The sequence below is a fragment of the Heloderma suspectum genome, chromosome 4 (assembly GCF_057233095.1).
Source record: "Heloderma suspectum isolate Gila_16-S chromosome 4, 16-S_ref, whole genome shotgun sequence".
Classification (NCBI taxonomy): domain Eukaryota; kingdom Metazoa; phylum Chordata; class Lepidosauria; order Squamata; family Helodermatidae; genus Heloderma; species Heloderma suspectum.
In genome coordinates, this window is record NC_139461.1 from 287,666,999 (window position 1) to 287,680,112 (window position 13,114).

General features: G+C 42.4%; 1 protein-coding gene across 1 annotated transcript in view; it reads left to right on the top strand.

The window, feature by feature from the left end:
* PTPN1 (protein tyrosine phosphatase non-receptor type 1) overlaps nt 1-13,114 on the top strand; it is a 101,637-nt gene that overhangs the window by 79,829 nt on the left and 8,694 nt on the right. Inside the window, exons 5-8 of the mRNA XM_084854148.1 lie at nt 3,049-3,186; nt 8,342-8,551; nt 10,546-10,707; nt 11,286-11,512. Coding sequence (XP_084710274.1) covers nt 3,049-3,186; nt 8,342-8,551; nt 10,546-10,707; nt 11,286-11,512 — 737 coding nt within the window. The remainder of the gene's footprint in view (nt 1-3,048; nt 3,187-8,341; nt 8,552-10,545; nt 10,708-11,285; nt 11,513-13,114) is intronic.

The window sequence follows — 13,114 nt, forward strand, 5'->3', positions numbered from 1 at the left end:
TGCATAGTATTTATTTGCATAATTTATTTTTGATCTCATCATAAACAGTTATGGGGAGGAGGGCTGGAGTACAGCTTGTAAACTCAGATTAAATCACTTCCTAAAAAGTTAGAAAATTCTTGCCCAGTTACCTTAGGGAAAAGACAGACAACGGCCCCATTGATTTATAAAGATCAATTTGGAAGTGCTTTTGCCCCAAACATACCTATTCCTCTCCAGAGTGGAGCTCTGGAAAAAAAACAGTTCTGTATATAATAGGAAAAGCATTGATGGAGCTGATTGGCTGGTCTCCCATGATGTCATCAAAAAGTGCACCCCCAAATCCTGAGAGCAGTTTTGCATTTAAAAGAAATATGGTGACAAATGAACATATAAACACATGAATGTTCATATAGCACATTTAAAAAACATTAAAAGCATGGCAGGGGGTAGAAAAGGCAAGTTTGACTGCTGAAACTGGCATACAGTTAAGCTGCAATCCCATACACAGTTACCAGGGAGTAAGTCTCATTTAGCATAGTGGGACTTATGTCTGAGTAAATATGTATAAAATTGCACTGTTAGTTGGTATGCATGGCACTCATACTCACCCAACAATTAAGTGATGCACTGTGAGCTCTCTTCTTCTGTGAAGGTCTCTCTTCACTCTTAAATGTATTGCCAAGCTTGCCTGCCCTTGTTTCTCCTTCCAAATAACAGTCAGTTGACTACTTCCAATAAATGACATATCTGGAGTTCTTAAAAAAGACCTGGTCACTGGTCCTTGAAATAGGGGATGGATCATTATGGGTTGTAGAGAAGAATTGTTTCCACCTGGAGAAATCTTCTGCACCTCTATCTTGCTAAGTGGAGGTTTCCAGTTCTACAGTAATATGAGTAATGAAACAAATCTAAAAAAGAGAGAAGTGCCTTAACCGCATGCTCAACCATTCCTCCCTCTCCCATCCACCCCCACTTGCTCTTTCTCCACTGCCAGTAAGCTTGAACAAAGAACAGAATTATTGAGATCCCTTGAGGGCAGGCTGCTAATGCTTTTCAACAAACTGTTGTGGGGGGATACTCAGTGGGAACTTGGCAAAAATGTTATTTGCCAACCACGTGGTACAAAAATTGTACAGGGAGTGAATTCACTTGCAAGCTGTAATTAAAAATGTACAGAAGATTATAATTTCTTGCTACATCCAACTGAGCCATATTGTTCAGGAGTTGGAGGAAGAAAGACATTGGTACCTCCTACAATGGACTAACCTATATGGCATTCCTTCATTTCCTCTGCATAAAATGCTTTGTGGGTTGGTAAACTATTGCCTGAAGCTCTTCTTTTGTGAATCACAGTGGTTTCTGTTCAATAAAAGTTCTCCAGTATTACCATCCCATGTTCAATTACTTTTTATCAGTAGTTAAAGTGTGTAATAATTTCTCTGTCCAATAGTAGAAAAAGCAGAAAGAAAGAGTAAGGATAATATACTGAAAATGGAACACCAAAAATCCATGATACTTTTTCAAGTGTCACTGATGTATAATCCTAGCCAGAGCAACTGTTTTAAATTCTGCAGGACAGTATTGTCAACAAGCACATGTTCCTGGTGAACACAATTGTAGATTTAATAATTATGTCTATTAGCTCTAGAATTCTTTAGGAAGGTTCCTCACTTCCAAGCATTGGACACTTTCAAGTTTGTAGTATGTAAACATTCGAATCATGCTGAACTTGGATTTCCTGGAATATTTTTATTGAGAAAATTACTATGATTAGGCATCAGTTTAGGTAACTGAAATGCTCAGACTTCATTTTCAGTGAGAATAAACCATTGTAACCTTTAAGCTATCCCATATGTCATCATAATGATCTCATAAGACTGGGATTTTTTTGAGGAGAACTGGACAACTCAGTTGTAATTCTGTCTCTTGATTTCAAATTAAAGCCTTACAGTTTTGTGCATGTAGCTTTCTACGTATTCTCTAAAAAGTGTCCCATAAATTATTAGGGTAATTTTGTTCTCTTGTCTGTTGTCAGTTTTGTCTAAATGAGGTTTTCTTTGTTGCCATGTTCTGTACTCTCAGAACAGTTCTGGAAACCAGTACCTAATGCCAGTTCATGGTATCAAAATATATTTTGTTCACTGAGTGGCTTAAGGAGTGGGATTTCTAGTGATGTTATGGGTTATGAATTACATCCTAAATTCTTATGCATGGACACAGACCCCTCATGTGCGCATGTACATGAAGCTACAGTATATTGATAGTACATTCAACGCTATGCTTGCATGCATAGAAAGCTGCAGTATATTGAAAGTACTTTCAACGCTATGCTGATGTGCATTCAAAACTGCAGTACATTGAAAATACATTCAATGCCATGCACGCTTGCATACCAAGCTGCGGTATATTGAAAGTACATTCAACGCCATGCACACATGCGTGCGAAACTGCAATATATTGAAAGTACAGTCTACTGCAGTTGACAGCAGCTCTTCAAGGTCTCGAGCAGAGTTATTTCCCCCTAATCCTGCCACCTGAGATCCTTTAAGTAGAGATGCTGCATACTGGACTAAAGCTCTTCTCCATACAAAATATGTGCTCTACTACTGAGCCACTTTCCACCCCACAGTGCACAGAGTGCATGTTCCATCACTGCCTTTTATAAACGATCTCCCTGACACCTGCCATGCTCCATCATCTCCAAGAAGTGACTTAGTTGTTTGCTCAGGATTGCTCAGCACTGACTTCTCAGGTTGCTCAGGACTTGCTCAGCATGACTTGCTCGTGATTTCCTTCCTCTCTCCTGTTTCCTTGTTTCTCATGTTTCTTCTTACAGAAGAAGCAACAACCTGTGGGAAGCAATGACCCTTTTTTCATTTCTGTAAGTCTGCTTTTAGGTGTTTAATAAATTATGCTCACCCAGCAGGAGAAAAGGGAGAGGGCTGTTAATTTTTTGCCTGTGAAATGAGATGTATGCTAATTATGTGGTATAACTTAAAAATTCTGTGTTTCTCCTTGTTAAACAATTTGTGCACAAGTCTTGCTTGCTTTCCTCTCCTCCCTTAGATAAAATGTGCACAGTACTGGCCACAAAAAGAGGAGAAAGAAATGTTCTTTGAGGATACAAACTTCACGTTAACCTTGATATCAGAAGATATAAAATCCTATTATACAGTACGATGGTTAGAATTGGAAAACCTCACAGTAAGTATGGAAAAGTATATGCCATGAACTGGTGTAATTTCCCCATTTTCCTCCCACCCCCAGTTCAGTAAACTCTATTTTGCTACATTGGTCTTCTGTATCAGCAGGCTGTGGGATTATGGGAGTTGTAGTCCCACACTTCTGGAGGTCACCATGTTGGGGAAGGATACTCGATATTAAGACCATAGATGTTTGGTGATCCTTCCATCAGTGCTTCAATAGTTTTCAAATACTCACATAACAGAATTCCCACTGCATTGATTTTGGAGAGCAATACATTCTAGTATTTAAGCAGTTGCCGCACAGGTTGAAGGATCACGGACGCAACCATTCTCTAGTCATAGCATATCTAATATCGAAGCAGTTAGAGGTGTAGAAATATGCCACTAAATCCAAAGGTGCCCTTCTGTTTGCCAGTAGTCTTTGCAGCCCCCAGCACTGCCTTCCATAAAGTTCAGGACAGTTCCCCAATTCACCAGAGCAAATGGGTGGGCTGCAGGGGCAAGGGAGATTCGAAGTCCAGTTGTATTCTGCTCAATGAGCCTCGTGTGGCACAGAGTGGTAGGCGGCAGTATTGCAACCGAAACTCTCCCCACGACCTGAGTTTGATCCCAGCAGAAGCTGGGTCCTGGGTAGTGGGCTCAGGTCCACTCAGCCTTCCATCCTTCCGAGGTTGGTAAAATGAGTACCCAGCTTGCTGGGGGAAAGGTAGTCACGACTGGGGAAGGCAATGGCAAACCACCCCGCTATAGTCTGCCATGAAAACGCCAGCGAAAGCGGCGTCCCTCTAGGAGTCAGCAATGACTCGGTGCTTGCACAGGAGGAACCTTTCCTTTCCTGTATTCTGCTCATAGAACTCTTAATCCAACCCATAATTTTGCTTTATCTTAAATAAAAAAAAAACTTTATTGTATGAATGAGATGATAATATGGGCATAATGGAAAATCATGCATTGTGGGCATTTAAGGAAAGAAATTCTATGCATAGCTCTAAAAGTTTGCTCTCCAATATTTCAGGGTCCCTCAGGTCTGCCATGCCAGCCTTCCTCCCCCACCCCTAAAGCTGGAACTGTTGGCCAATGGTTCTGTGAATGCATCATTTGGTTGACTTCTTAGTTCATATCTCCAAGGTTCTATTGAAGAAGTAAACCATTGTGTAGCACTATAAACCATTACAAGAAGATTTTATAATGCTCCACCACAGCCACTACCCTGGCAGTTTTGAATAGTGTGTAGTGTCTTGTTAGGCTCCTGAAAATGCTTGCTGATCCTTTGAAGGTAAAATGTACACATTTAAAGGAGGAAATAGGATGTCGGTGTATTCCAACAAATGCCATTCCCAATGCAGAATACAGTAGAATAATGCTTGTAATTGAGACCGTTCGTTCAGTAGAAGCAGAGACTGGAGGCATACAAAACAGACAGCGCCAGATGACTCCAACAAACAAGCCAAGGAATAAGACTTTGTGAGGAGGCAAACACCAGGACTATTACATATTAAATATGACCTTTGTAGCTACAGATATGACAATTTGTTAGACTCTGAGCATGTAGCAGACCCCATCAAAATCCCACAAAGGAAAACCTGTTGGGATGCAGTCATCCTATTCCTGTATCTAGTTCTGGTAATCCCTGAACCTGCAAAAGAGGGGTGGAACCAGCTTGACCCTTCTGATTTACAACAGTGTATTGTCATGTTATTTTTACTTATTTCATCCTCTGTCTGATGAATGGGGCCTCCAGTTCCTAGGGCAGCTGCTCGCTGGGGCTGAGTGTTCTTCCCAGCAGAAAGAGGGCAGCAAATTCCTTGCAGCTCTGGCTGACAGATGATGCCCAGTCTATCTCCCATTTCCATGGTGTTCTTCCTGTGAGGCAGGGAGTGCCACCTTTCAGCATCCCTTGGCCCTTGGTGGATGGCAGAGGCCCGGGTATTCTCCCCTTCAGTTCTGCAGTCCCAAGGCAAATGCCTTGCAGAAATTAAACGGACTTAAAGTTATAGTACTTAGAATGATTATAAACATGACCCTTGAAGCTTTTCCTGTCTCCACCCTTAGTATGGGGCTAAATCTGAGCTGAGAGGCATTGCTGACAGCATGACAGCAACCTTAAGGTTCATGGGGCAGCAACATCACCTAAGGTACAAGTAGAGTTTGTTATGGCTGCTCTAGGGAATTTCATCCAATGTTCTGAGAGAGTTCGAAGTCAGTTCGTAGTGCCATCTCTCCATCTGGCACTTCAATTTTAATTTCATATCCTTGAAAGTATATCCTCATAGGATCATAGAATAGTAGGGTTGGACGGGGCCTACAAGGCCGTAGAGTCCAACCCCTGCCTAATGCAGGAATCCAAGTCAGAGCATCCCTGACAGGTGGCTGTCCAGCCTCGTCTTGAATGCCTCCAGTGTGGGAGAGCCCACCACCTCCCTAGGTATTGATTGATTGATTGATTGCATTTATACCCCGCCTTTTTTCCTCGTGCAAGGAACCCAAGGCAGCTTACATTCTCCTCCTCTTCTCCATTTTATCCTCACAACAACAACCCTGTGAGGTAGGTTGGGCTGAGAGTCTGTGACTGGCCCAAAATCACCCAGTGAGCTTCCATGGCCGAGTGGGGACTAGAACCCGGATCTCCTGGCTCCCAGTCCAGCACTCTCACCACTACACCACACTGGCTGTCTAGGTAATTGGTTCCATTGTCATATTGCTGTAACAGTCAGGAAGTTTTTTCTGATGTTCAGCCGGAATCTGGCTTCCAGTAACTTGAGCCCATTATTCTGTGTCCTGCATTCTGGGATGATCTAAAAACCTACTGGTTTTTAAGAGATCTTACCTCCAGGTAAGCATTTTTAGGATTGTAGTTTTTTGTAGAGGTGTGCACCAACCAACCACAAGGTTCAGCTTGGCCCCTGATTTAGTGCTTCAGGAAGTGGATCGATTCTACTCAGACTGATTCAGAGGCCATCCACTTTTGACTTGGGTACCAAACGAGTCAAGATTTGGAAAACCAAGGCTTCATGCCTCCCATTGACTATCACGCATAATGGAAAAATGGTGATAACTTTTTTTTTATTAGAAGTGGATGAAATGTACATGTCTAATATCCCCTTAGGAGGAGATTATGCCTGCCAAATGTCAGGAAAAAAATTGCAGTCGTTTTTGTGCTACACACCTTTATATTTTGATTTGTTTTTTAAGGGAACTGGATGAAATTTGCAAGGATAGTTGCCCCTTCTGAGGGGATAAAGCTTGCCAAGTGTCAGATGAATAGGTGCAAGGATTTTTGTATGCAAAAAAAGACACACTTATCCACTTATATTCCTTGTGGACCATTCTTCTGAAAATGACAGACAGCATAGAGGTAGACCTAAGTAAGAAAACGGCAAAGCTTCAGAAGGATATGTGCAGTAGTTTAAAGTGTGCGTGAGAGAGAGAGAGAGTCATTTCCCCTTCCCTCCCCCTGTGGATTTTTGGGCAATTTGTGTGAAAATGGCACATATCGTAGAGGTGTCTCCAGGAAAAAACCTGCAAAGTATCAGAGGTGCAGGGCCGTTGACTTATATTCTTATATAAGTCTTATATTCTCAAACACCTTCACAGTCTTGAGGGCTAGAAACATCGTTGGATATCTCCAGCCTCTTCATATGAATCCTGGCAGCTTAATGGAAGCTGCTGACCATTATTACTGTCAGAGTAAGTTTTTTAAAATCCTATTCCTGGTCACTTTTTGCATGATGAGGAGAGCTTATAATATATGTCACTTTGTTTCCATGTCCCTTTATTTTAGAGATGGAGAATATAGTAAGTTGCCCATATTTCCCCACTGCCACCTTTCCTTTTCAATGAAAGACCTTTGCCTCACACCCCGCATGAAGAACCGCTTTCAACCTGAGAGTCAAATTCCATGTTGGGGAAGCTCTTGGGGGCTGCATTCCAGCAATGGGCGGGGCCAAAGGCAAAAGGGCTGTGGCCAAAAATACCAGCTTAAGAACATAAGAAAAGCCCTGCTGGATCAGACCAAGGGTCCATCTAGTCCAGCATTCTGTTCACACAGTGGCCAACCAGCTGTTGACCAGGAACTTACAAACAGGGCATGAGTGCAACAGCATCCTCCTACCTATGTTCCCCAGCAACTGGTGTACATAGGCTCACTGCCTCTGGAACTGGAGGTAGCACATAGCCATCAAGACTAGTAGCCACTGATAGCCTTCTCTTCCATGAATGTGTCTAACCCCCTTTTAAAACCATCCAAATTGGTGGCCATCACTACATCCTGTGGTAGCAAGTTCCGTAGTTTAACTATGAACTGTGTGAAGAAGGGCTTCTTTTTATCTGTCCTGAATCTCCCACCAATCAGCTTAACTTAAAGCTCTTATTGCTAGTAGCTACGCCTTAGGAGAGTTATTTCAACCTTTTAGGTTTGGGGAAAAAACTGCACAAAAGCTGGGAAACCACCCCAATGATCAGTTGTCAGGAGAAAGGTGGTGGGGCCAGGGGAATGGGGCATGACCTTTTTGGGAACCCAGAGGGTGGATTTGGGACCCCAGGAGGGCTGGATAAGAACATAAGAAGAGCCAAAGAGGATCAGACCAAGGGTCCATCTGGTCCAGCGTTCTGTTCACACAGTGGCCAACCAGCTGCCCACGGGAAACCCATGAAGCAGGACATGAGTGCTGCAGCTCCCTCTCATCCATGTTCCCCAGTAACTGGTGTACACAGGCAAACTGCCTCCGATACTGGAGGTAGCATACAGCCATCAGGACTAGTAGCCATCGGAATTTGGGTCTTGGGGCTGAGGTTCTAGACCCCTGCCCTAGAACATTGTAAATTACAATGGAAGTTGCCACAATAGAGTTTAACATGCTCTGTGGGACTCCCAGCTTTGGAACATGTGCAAGCAGACCTGTAGCCCTTCCTGCAGTAAATGCCTGATCACACGCAGCCTCAAAATAAGCCTTAAAAAGTTATTTGAAAACCAATCAATCAACGTAATATTGTGTAAGTATGGAGTTTTTAACAAGGATTATGGAAGGAAATATACTGAATGTCGGTTTTCTAATCACTGAAGTATTATTGCAGACAGTAACCAGAATTGCAAATGCATTTTCATCCTCAAGAAACCCCAAGTGAAAACATTTTTCTTCCCTTGTAATTTACAGACACACGAAACTCGAGAAATCCTTCACTTTCACTATACAACGTGGCCGGACTTTGGAGTCCCCGAGTCTCCAGCCTCATTCCTCAACTTCCTGTTCAAAGTGAGAGAGTCAGGGTCGCTGAGCCCTGAACATGGGCCCATTGTTGTGCATTGCAGTGCGGGAATTGGAAGATCAGGAACTTTCTGTCTGGTTGATACTTGTCTCCTCTTGGTAAGAACAGCTTGTAGGAGGTGTTGGCAAACATGTTTAGCATAATAACAGCACTGGCTCAGCTGGAGCAGAGCAGAATATCTTCCGGAGACTTTGGCAAGCCATTTACATAATGACATATTTGGACATCTCTCTGAATTCTTTTAGCATAACCCCACATGGTGGGTTGGCAACAGTCTTTGTGCCATGGAAGAGCATGGCACACCCCCCCTCACCTCCACCAGACACTCAAACTGATGTGTGGTATGGGCAGTCCACATGGAGTCCCATATAAATTACTGTCCAATTCTTGTGAAACGTCACCTAAAAACGGGGGGGGGGGGGGAGCACCAAAAGCAACAACACACAAACGATTGTTGTTTAATCCTGTTGAAATAAATCTTTTGAGATCTGCAGAAAATCTCATCCTTTGGTACCACATTTCCACTTCAAAGCTTATAACAAAGCTAACTGCTAGTGAGGTCTGTCTTCTGTTAGTAGCTACCACCCACTCTTTCACCACCCTTGCTCTGTCTTGTTTCAATAAACGTGTTCTTGTTATTGGCAGTAGAACTATGAAAATGCTTAGTTTTATCCTCTTAATTCTAAATACTTGTTGCCTTAATTTTCAGACTTATTGCAATAACTTTTGAGCATCTATCAAAAAACTCATGGCCCTGTTCGAAGTTCCTCACTACCACAGCTAGAAGCCTGGGGGAGAATCCCAGTCTGTTCTCCTCCCTCTCACATTCCAGTCCAAAGTGCATTTACTTGTAAATGGGTCCCAGTGCTTTCAAGAAAAACCTGCATGCAAGTACACGAGCAGAGGATTACAGCTGTACAGCACAATCCTGTGCACGTTTACTTGAAAGTAATTCCCACTGTGTTCAGTGGGGCTTACTCCATAGTAAGTGTGTTTGGGACTGCAGCCTTCATTTTATTTTAGGAGAGTGATGTTGGTTGGCCAATGTGTATCTTGTGTATTCCACATTTCCAAGTCTGCATCACTAAAAGCATGGGATTTGGAGCTCTTAATCATAGAAAGCTTAAGGTACCTCCCTCCTTCTCTCCCTCCCTCCTTCTCTCCTAGTCCTTCTGGCTATGAAGTTGAGGTTGAGATTGTGAAATCTCAACAGAATGTTAAGGGTCAGGCCTTCTACATAGCTATAGGAAGTGGGAAAAGAGTTATCAGAAGCAGAATGAATGATGTAAAATAGCAAATATGTGCAGATTTATTCATGCTGTAGAGTTCTGCTTTGCTTTTTCCAAAGTTAGGTTGCTTTGGAACAGCACTGAATCTTAAACAAAAAACATATAGTATACAGAGCCCTGGCCTCTGAATGTTGTTCATTCTGTGCAACCAGGTGATAAGTTATTTATACCTTTCAGGATGCAAATTGTCTAGCTCTAGTGGCTTGAGGAGAGAAGACCCAGCGATGGCTGAGACTCTAAAATAGTGGAACTACGAGTTATACATTTTTTATTGCAGAACAAGTAATAGAAGTGTTGGCCATTTAGGTGACTTGGATACCTTGATACAGCTGTCTTCCAGTTGTTCTGCAACAAACTGTTGCTTTGTAGTTCGTTAAACCTTGTTTAATGCTGTGTCTCTATGACTGCCGTTCTCAGAAGTTGTTTTTATTTCTCCTGTCTGATACGTTAATACTCTTTTCTTGCAATATCTGCCTTTATGAGTTTGGGTTATATATGTTTTAAAATATTGTATGATGTGTCATTCTGCAATGACCACTGGTGTGATGGGAAGCTAGCGCTTCCTAGAGCAACCCCAGAAACTAGCATTTACAGAACGGGACAGCGGAGCTCCTTTCTGCAAGCTGACCTGTCCCGTAAATGCTAGTTTTAGGTTGTTTCCAGCTGCTGTATCTTCTAGAGCACTAGCTTCTCATTGCACCGGTGGTCATTCTCACTAGTCTAAGGGAAGCTTTGGATACTGCCCACAATTTTGAAATAAAACAAATTAGAGCACAAACTGAGTGTCACATTTCTCTGTTCAGATGGACAAAAGGAAAGATCCTTCTTCTGTCGACATTAAGCAGGTTCTTTTAGAAATGAGAAAATACCGGATGGGGCTCATACAGACTGCAGACCAACTTCGTTTCTCTTACTTGGCTGTTATAGAGGGAGCAAAATTTATTATGGGAGACTCATCTGTGCAGGTGAGTGTTACTAGCAGTGTATTGAATGTCATAGTTTGTTTTCAATTTTAAAAATCGGGTGTGCCCAGAAGATCGATATGCAGAACCATAGGACTCGAAGGGATCCAGAGGTGATAAGATGTGCTAAAATATAATGATCCACAAATTGCCCTGCGGCAGACACACAAGCATAAGCCTGGTTATAGGATGCCACATGTGTGGCTGCCATACCTGACCCAGAAGCAATTCGTGTTGTTTTACAACTCTGGGGCAGCAAGAGGTTATGTGGAATAGCAACTCCTGCCCTGATGCTGCAGTGGCTCATTGCCCTGGCCACTTCCTCCTTTATCTTGTAGCACAAGGAAGACTAGAGGGGGAAGTGTGTCTGTTGGGTAGCATGCAGTTGCTTCAGGTAGTCTCTACCATGGCCACCTAACCCTTGCTTGCAGTAGGCGCAACAAACTGCAGTAACTCTTCACTGAAAATGTTAATAACTTAATGGTCCAGTAAATTCCTAATCGCTGGATTCCAGCAAAACGTGTGGTTTTTGTTCTGCTTGTCATTTGAAGGAGGTTAATAAGTCTCTGTTTCTGTTGAAGGAGCAATGGAAAGAGCTCTCTAAAGAGGACTTGGACCCACCACCAGAATATACTCCCCCACCACCCAGGCCACCCAAACGAACCTCAAATGAATTGAATAATGGAAAGGTGCACGATCACATAGAATTTTCCCCAAAGCATCGGGTGACTGAGGAGGAAGTCAGCACTCTGGAGGCTAAGGTTCCTGATGGCAGGCATTGCCCCCCTGAGCAACTAGATATGGAGAGGTAATGACAACAAGGATTATTTTGGAACACCTGTAGCAGACTTTCAGCAGCCGTGCAGCCAGCAAGCTGTCCTAGATCACAGCGTTCCTAAACCACATCAAATGCCTCTTGTTCCTTTCCCAGTGCTTTTACCAAACTACACTAGACATGCTGCATGTCAGTGCAGAAAGAATAGAGATGTGAAGGTTGAGTAGGATGAAAACGTTTGGGAAAGTTCCCCTTTCTGTGCGTTTTTCTTCTCTACTAGCAGAAACATTTGCCAGGAGGGAGAGAGAGCTGACTTCAAAGAAACAGTTAAAATAATTTGGGGTGGATAAAGCAGTAGCATTACTTCTAAGCTTCAGCTGATCCACAGGAATCTTGGCTTAATTATGTTATAATTATGATTCTTAAAGAACTCAAAGAATCATTCTGAAAGCAGCTGAACCTGTTTTTTACATGCCTTCAAAATCTTCTGAAAATGGAAAATGCTAAAATTAGGAAACTAGATCCATTCATGTAAGATGTTGAAGGGCGGCTGCCTTGTCTTGCAATTAAAATGTGCTTCTTTTAAAGTGCCTATTTAATCTGCACTAGCTGAGAATGAAAGGAGTCACTTACTTAGCAGTCTCCCTTTCCCAGTGGAACTGAAACATTCTTACTGGAACTGAAACATTGTCAGGGTGGAACTACAAATTAGATGTAGTTCTGTGATCCTTTATAGAGGAGAAATAGTCTCTAAAAATAATTATGGAACTAACCATAACATGTAGTTCCACCCTCAGTTGCTCAAAGTATGTTGCAAAATATCAGAGAAGTGGTTGGTCTCTTTGAAGAGAATTGAGAGATGATGAAAGGCTTTCCACTCCTCTAGAAGATGCTAAAGGTCAACATGGATTTTATCTCTTCATTGGAGGGCTTGTTACCTGTCAGTCCAAACAGCAGTAACTTAAAAGCTCCAGAAACAGAACACATTACTTACCAAAAGCATGGGAGATAAACAAGGTGCACTTCTGAACACTAGGTGTCACTGCTGCTTCATGAGTGATAGTATCAATTTTAAATGAATGTCGGAATTAGAGTAGACCTATTTTTATCTACGACAACCCATGCAGTGCTGAAAACCCAAACAATTGTTTGGCATGGTCATGAGCACATTCCATCGGAACCTCTTTGGTATGCATATGCCTGTGTCAGGGCTGAGAATCTTGTAATGTGTGGGTACCACATGAGTGCCCTTCTGGGTTCTTGTATGGCTTTCACATATAACAGCTATTGAATACTTGTGTGGGAAACATTAATGCTTGAAACAGCCAAAGGAATAAAAATAACGCAGTTCCACCCAGTTAAATGGAACAGAAGGTTAAGAGAAGTTTTAATTTGTCTTGTGGTGATGGTTAGATGTAATGGAATTTTCATTACATCTAATGTAATGGGGAAAAAAAACTTTTTTAAATTCTCAGTATTTATCGTTTAATGAGCCAGGCTTTTCAGAGCCCATATTCTCACCTCGCAACACAAACCAGATAAAGTAGTTATTTGCTATCACACAAAGGGCACCGAGATGTGTGGAAATGGGAAATGACTTTCCCAGGACCACACTGATGGACAGTGAAGGAGGGC